At 50.9% G+C, this 7,060-nt stretch overlaps 1 protein-coding gene and 1 long non-coding RNA gene across 3 annotated transcripts in view; one reads left to right on the top strand and one right to left on the bottom strand.

The window, feature by feature from the left end:
* plekho1b (pleckstrin homology domain containing, family O member 1b) overlaps positions 1 to 6,837 on the bottom strand; it is a 10,846-nt gene extending 4,009 nt beyond the window's left edge. The window contains exons 1-2 of one of the 2 annotated variants that reach the window (XM_060053324.1): positions 6,473 to 6,837; positions 5,556 to 5,693 (exon numbers count right to left, since the gene is read on the bottom strand). In XM_060053324.1, the coding sequence (XP_059909307.1) occupies positions 5,556 to 5,693; positions 6,473 to 6,499 (165 nt within the window). In that variant the 5' untranslated portion in view covers positions 6,500 to 6,837. Of the gene's footprint in view, positions 1 to 5,555; positions 5,703 to 6,472 lie in introns of both variants that reach the window. The other variant, XM_060053323.1, reaches the window with a different exon arrangement.
* On the top strand, positions 4,848 to 5,429 carry LOC132458952 (uncharacterized). Its single transcript, XR_009526052.1, has 2 exons — positions 4,848 to 5,260; positions 5,307 to 5,429. It is a non-coding gene; the product is annotated as an uncharacterized LOC132458952 (long non-coding RNA).
* Positions 6,838 to 7,060: the final 223 nt, after the last annotated feature.

Below are 7,060 nucleotides of genomic sequence, written 5' to 3'. Positions count from 1 at the left end.
CAGACACACAGATACACACACAGGAACACACACAGGGACACACAAAGGGAGACACACAGATGGGGGCCTTTCCGTTACGCACGGGGCGCTGCTGAATTATTGACAAAGGAGCTCAGATTCATCTTTGAATAGAGAGACCGTCCATGAAGAAGACCGCACCTCAGAACCGGACCACCAGGACCACCGGAACACCGGACACGTCCCTCAGTACCGGGGGCGACATGTGGCTCAGGAGGTGGAGCGGGTTGCTGGTTCGATCCCCGCCTGAGTGTCGAGGTGTCCCTGAGCGAGACGCCTCACCCCGACTGCTCCTGACCAGCTGGCTGTCGCCCTGCGTGGCCGACACCGCCGCCGGTGGGTGAACGTGTGCATGAACGGGTGAAAGTTACGCAATATTGTTAAGCGCCGGTCACTGGTTGGAAGAGCGCTGTATGACCACAGACCATTTACCATTTACTCTTTACGCCAGACATGTAGTGTTAGTTCTATGGTACTAAACAAGTACCAAAGAACTAACATGTAGTCGTGTGTCGGTACAAACCACAGCACCACGTCAGTCCTGTCCTCGTATGGCCTTCCCCGGGCCGTGACTGTATCTATTTCCAGGTCGGGGTTCAGAGGTCACCTTAGAGAGCCATGTCTAGGGGGGGGGGGCGGGGGGGGGGTCCACTCTGTCCTCAGCGCTTGCCTAGCATCCGTTAAAAGCCAGGAAGCACATTTTGTTCCTCATTAACGATTAACGTTAAATACACAGAAGGACTCTGAGCTCTGAAAGCCACTTCCCGTCTTCCTCTTCCTCTTCCTCTGCTCAGATTCTGCAGGACGAATAAAGTTATGCTTGAACGGCGGGAGGCGACCAGCCAATCAGAGGCCGGCGTGGGCCCGGATTCAAACCCAAACCGCCAAACTGACTCTCTCCGCCTCGTCTCGAGCTCCTCCAACCGAGGATCGACCAATCAACAGAGGCTCAGTGTCGGCTCGGTCGTCCGCGTCTGGTTGCCATGGCGGGTTGCCCCCGGACGCAGGGGGCTGCGGCGGGCGACACGCCTGACCCCCGCGCACGCCTTTGAAGGGTTTGCACAAGGGTTGGCATGGAAACTGACCCCCCCCCCCGCCCCCCCCCTGGCTGGCGGTTGGAGCTCACTGGATGGTATTCATCGCTCTTAGAACAGACTGGGAGGATTTAAACGCGTCTGCACGTGTGTGAGTGTGAGGAGTGTGTGTGAGAAGTCTTGTTTGATTATTTGTGCTTGTGTGTGTGTGTGTGTGTGTGTGTGTGTGTGTGTGTGTGTGTGTGTGTGTGTGTGTGTGTGTGTGTGTGTGTGTGTGTGTGTGTGTGTGTGTGTGTGTGTGTGTATGTGACTGTGTGCTTATTAGTTTGTGTGAGTCTGTAATCAAAGGTGTTTGCTAATTAGTCTTGGTGTGTACACGGGTGTATATTAATGTGTGTGTGTGTGTGTGTGTGTGTGTGTGTGTGTGTTTGTGTTTTCGTGTGTGTGTTTGTGATGTTTCTGTCACGATGGTCCCAACTTCCCCATCCATTCTGTCAGTTAACCGACAATCTAATGTATTTTGACACCAGTTTGCATTACTGGAAGTCAGACTGCAGGATGCGTGCATTACTGGTCCCACTAGGAACGAGTGTTGATGGCATCGTTACCTTCGCCCAACTGATGACTGACAGCTTGGCATGATGACGATCTATCACTCTCACTATTAATGCTGTTGATTTTATTGCTAGTGGTTCACAAGATATGTTAAAGCTAGGGTTAGAAATTGTGTGAAACCAGCCAGAGTGAGGGTGTGAACTTATGAAATTTCCGTACTTGCAGTGGTAAACACACGCACGCAGGCACGCAGGCACACAGGCACGCACACACACACACACACACACACACACACACACACACACACACACACACACACACGCACACACACACACACACACACGCACACACACACGCGCACACACACACGCACACGCACACGCACACGCACACGCACACGCACACACAAACACCCTCCCTCCCTCCCTTCAGAGAGACACCCATAGAGCCTGGAATGTTTTCAGGGGCCTGTCCTCGGAAAACAAACCACCTTGCGTCTTTTCGTCAAACTAAATTCTTGCTTCTATTAAAAGAGGGACAGCGGAGGGGGGCTAGAGTGGTCTCCCATTAAGACCTTCAAACCAGTGGAAACCAGAACAGACCGTCGTGGTTCCTGTATTCACAGAACACTTCCGCATTCGGACGCATGACAGAAGTAGCAGAAGAGGATGTTACTGCTCTGTTTTCATGTCAGCCAATAAAAATAGAAGTGCAACAATAAGCATATTCTGGCGGCACGCGACAGCCACAAAATACAGGAACCATGTTTGTTTGATGATTCCAGACTGCTTCTGCTAACGCTGCCCAGGGCTAACCTGCTAGCTTTGGTCGAAACCCTTGGCCAAACCATTCAACACACGGCATGATGGCGTTGAAGTTCAACCACATGATGCCGAATAGTTTGACTTCACATGTGCTGAGGCTGCCCTGGTCATCTTCGCTATTTGATGCTAGCTAGATGATGCAAGCTATGTGATGCTAGCTATGTGATGCAAGCTATGTGATGCTAGCTATGTGATGCCAGCTATGTGATGCTAGCTAGATGATGCAAGCTATGTGATGATAGCTATGTGATGATAGCTATGTGATGCTAGCTATGTGATGCTAGCTATGTGATGCAAGCTATGTGATGCTAGCTATGTGATGCTAGCTATGTGATGCTATCTTTTTGATGCTACATGCAGCCAACTAGGTGATGCTACGTAATGCTAGATACCTGATGGCAGGTGATGCTAGGGCTGGGCGATTAATCGAATTTTGATCGCGATTACGATTTTAGCGTCAAACGATCAGAAAATTAACATAATCGAGTTATCCGATTTTTTATTAATTATTATTTTTTATTTTTTTATTATTTTTTAATGATTTATAGAAAGGTCAGAACAGCTGGACACATATCTGTATATCATTTTAGATTGGAACATTTTCTTTTTGACCATTTTGTGTATTTATTTAAGGCGTAATTTCAAAGTTCTCAGTTACGTTTTTTTTGGGAGAGACATGGTGAATAAATACAACACGTTTTCAGACTCAAAGATAATCGTTTGAATAATCGTGATTTCAATATTGACCAAAATAATCGTGATTATGATTTTTCCCATAATCGAGCAGCCCTAGGTGATGCTACACAACACTACCAGTATACAGGGCTTCTCAATCAATCTGAACAATAGCAGAACGTGCTGCTACAGTTTAGCAGCTAAACTAAGCGGTTTATAATTGTTTCTTTGTCAAACGTGTAATAACACATTACTAACATATAACTACAACAATAGACTGTAACTAAATTCAATAACCAGTCTTGTAACACACTGACAGTCACACCCCTTAACGCTTAACGCATTGCTAACGAAAACATAGCTTTGCATACATACACAGCTATACTGTAACTAGCAGTAATAGCTAGTTTTAGCTAGCAGCAGAACCAGACTAGTGCGAGCTACCGCTAACGGCTAACGGTCCTGGGCCGATTCAGCAGCCTCCCGGCTCTTTCCGACTGAAACCTGACTCCCTCCCTCCCGCACTGCGGGGGGGGGGGGGGGGGGGGGCGCAGGCTGCAGTAGAAAGTGGAGGAGGGAGCTTTCTTTGTTTACTAGAGGCGCCGGCCGTAATGTCACGTTATGAAGCTAGCAGGGGCACCTGAGGCCGAGAACGAGGGGAGGGTGTGTGGGGCCAGGATGGTAGCAAGCAGCGGCTTATAACCCTCGGCCAGACACAATTCATAAGCTCATTGATTTTTGAATTTCATTAGTATTGATTTCTAATTAGTCTCGGAAAAAAGTGTTGACAGCTTGTAATACCACATGAGCTTACAATTCGATTTAAATCGTGAATAAACAATCACCCGCGCGCGGTACAGCTCGGTTGCTGCTGGGTTTTGTCCCCATCCAGGGAGTTCTGCGAGGTATGTTTATGTCAGCAGAACAGCTGAGCCGTGGTCAGGCTGACATTCAGAGGTTCTCCCACCAAACCGACCCCAGCCCTCCTCAGCTGCTGAGTGCAGGCTCAGCTGTCTGCTACCGAACGGAGAACCCTCCTCCTCCTGACTCTACCAGAACCCACCTCCTCCTCCTCCTGACTCTATCAGAACCCACCTCCTCCTGACTCTACCAGAACCCAGCTCCTCCTGACTCTACCAGAACCCACCTCCTCCTCCTCCTGACTCTATCAGAACCCACCTCCTCCTGACTCTACCAGAACCCACCTCCTCCTGACTCTACCAGAACCCACCTCCTCCTCCTCCTGACTCTACCAGAACCCACCTCCTCCTGACTCTACCAGAACCCAGCTCCTCCTGACTCTACCAGAACCCACCTCCTCCTGACTCTATCAGAACCCACCTCCTCCTGACTCTATCAGAACCCACCTCCTCCTGACTCTATCAGAACCCACCTCCTCCTCCTCCTGACTCTACCAGAACCCACCTCCTCCTGACTCTATCAGAACCCACCTCCTCCTGACTCTATCAGAACCCACCTCCTCCTCCTCCTGACTCTACCGACTCAGCTCGGATCCATCAGAACCGACCGACCCAATACTCTCAAGACACCTCGGTTTTAGTTCCAGGCAGTTTCTTGTTTATTTATTGTTGTAATCATATCTTACTTCATTAATAAGATTGTGAAGATTAAGAAGTGTGTTTGTGCATTTGTGTGTGTGTGTGTGTGTGTGTGTGTATGTCTGTGTATGTGTGCGTGTGTGTGTATGTGTGTGATTGTGTGCGTGCTTGCTTGTGTGTGTGTGAGTGCATGTGTGGGACGGTGTGTGTGTGTGCTTGGGTCTGTGTCTGTGTGTGCGTGCTTGTGTGTGTGCGGGCATGTAAGCATGTGTGTGTGTGTGTGTGTGTGTGTGGAGTTCTGTGTCAAAGACAGTGAACCCGAATCAGTCTAAATGAGCGTTGAACACATCAACACAGAATCTGAGCTAACACTGATTAGCGCATGAGCCAATTAGCATGTGTCTCTCCATTCACTAAGCACCAGAAGTGACAGCAGAAGATGTTTCACAACCACAGAGGACCTATTGGGGGACTTTGGCAGCATAACACTGTTCAACGACCGTTTAAACTATATAAATACTCCAAAATCCTATTTTTCAGACCTTCTGTTTCCATAGTGATGCTGCCCTGTTCTCAACAGTTTGGAGTGGTTTGGGTTCGCAGTTCAAAACAAAGGGAAAGGGCTAATCACAACCTGGTAGAAGCACACACACAGACACGCATAAACACGCACATGCACATGCACTCACACACTGACACAACCATACACAAACACACACTGACACACACTAACGAACAAACACACACACGCTCACACACACACACACACACACACACACACACCAAAAATCCACCAATACAAAACTGTATTGCTAAAGCCATCGAAAATAACAGAAACATCGCCTTCTATATCACCGAGTAGTAGTACCGGTAATAGTTATGTTCCTCACCTCTTTCTCTGAGATGAACAGCTGGTCCGCTCTGAGGATCACGAACCGGTTCTTCCAGATCTCCCTGAAGATCCCTCGGCCACAGAACTTGCGGATCCATCCCACTTTCTCCGGCTGTGCGTGGTTCTGGCTGGAGTCCTGCTGCCCCTGACAGAGAGGGAGGGAGAGAGAAAGAGAGAGGGGGGGGGGGGTGAGACAGGGGGCTGATCTGGTGATGAGTGGGCGTCTGGTCTGGGGGTCCTCTTGGGACGGGGTGAGAGGTGACGGGTCTCGGGGTCCCCTTTGGGCGGGCGTCTCATTGTGATCCAACCCGAGGTTCAGCCGCGCGTCTGGACGCTTTTGTCATGGAGATGCGGGGAGATACCTGGCTAACAGCGGTAGTTGTTTGAGGCTGTTTCCCTCACATTCAACCTGCCCTGGGGGGCACATAAACACCCAGGGACGCGTCCCTCCCTGATGTCAGATGAGAAACACACAAAAACAACACCTAGCTGATCCGTCACTGAACTAAAAACGGGGCTATTCTCTAGTCTAAAGAGCAGTTTAATGGACATGGATCCACGCGTCAGATCCCTTGGTCTCGTCCACATCGAGACCCGTGGTGGTCGGGAGGAGATCAGGTCTCCGCGGTCCGCGAGAGAGCCGTAAACCGAGTGCGGGCGGCGGGGTAACCGAGTCGATCTACCCGGTGGCCTCGCCGGACCTGGAGGAGCTTTTGTTCCGGAGGCTGCCGGATAAACTACACAATACGAGGCTATCGCACACAATCACACACACACACACACACACACACACACACACACACACACACACACACACACACACACACACACACACACACACACACACACACACACACACACACACACACACACAAAACACACACACCACACACGACTCGTTTTCCTGGCGCTTACCCGTTTGTTGGAGTTGTTTTTCTTCATAGCCAAAGAGGATTCCCGGCGGCAGGACCGTTATTCTTCACACAATGGCCCCGCTGCAGGGCGGGCGGACTGGGACTAGCGGAGCCGAGACTCCCTCCTGAACAGCCCAACGTGTCTCCGCGACCTCTCCGCGGCGGTGCGCCTCTGGGACGGGTCTCCTGCGGCTGGTGTGTCGGTGAGGTCCGCGTCGCCTGGCCCCCTCGCATGATCTGAGCGTCCTCTGGCCAGTCGTGTCAAGTTACAATAACTAGTCCCTATCATCGCCTCCTGCCTCCTCCCTCTCCTCCCTCTCCTCCTTCTCTTCCTCCCTCCTCCTCCCCCTCCTCGCTGCACGGCTGAGGACAGACAGTGGAGATCCTCTCTAAAGAGAGAGATACCGAGCCCGACAGCGTCACCTAGAGGATGACGAGCGGCTCGGGGTGACGACACCGTGCGGGGAAGAAAGCTATGGATCTGGTGGCGTGGGAGGAGGAGGAGGAGGAGGAGGAGGAGGAGGAGGAGGAGGAGGAGGAGGAGGGAGGGATGGCGTCATCACACTTCTGTTTTCTCTATGAACTGAGG

This window comes from Gadus macrocephalus, chromosome 6, assembly GCF_031168955.1.
Source record: "Gadus macrocephalus chromosome 6, ASM3116895v1".
In the NCBI taxonomy this organism is placed as follows: domain Eukaryota; kingdom Metazoa; phylum Chordata; class Actinopteri; order Gadiformes; family Gadidae; genus Gadus; species Gadus macrocephalus.
This window is presented reverse-complemented; position numbering and strand designations above follow the sequence as displayed.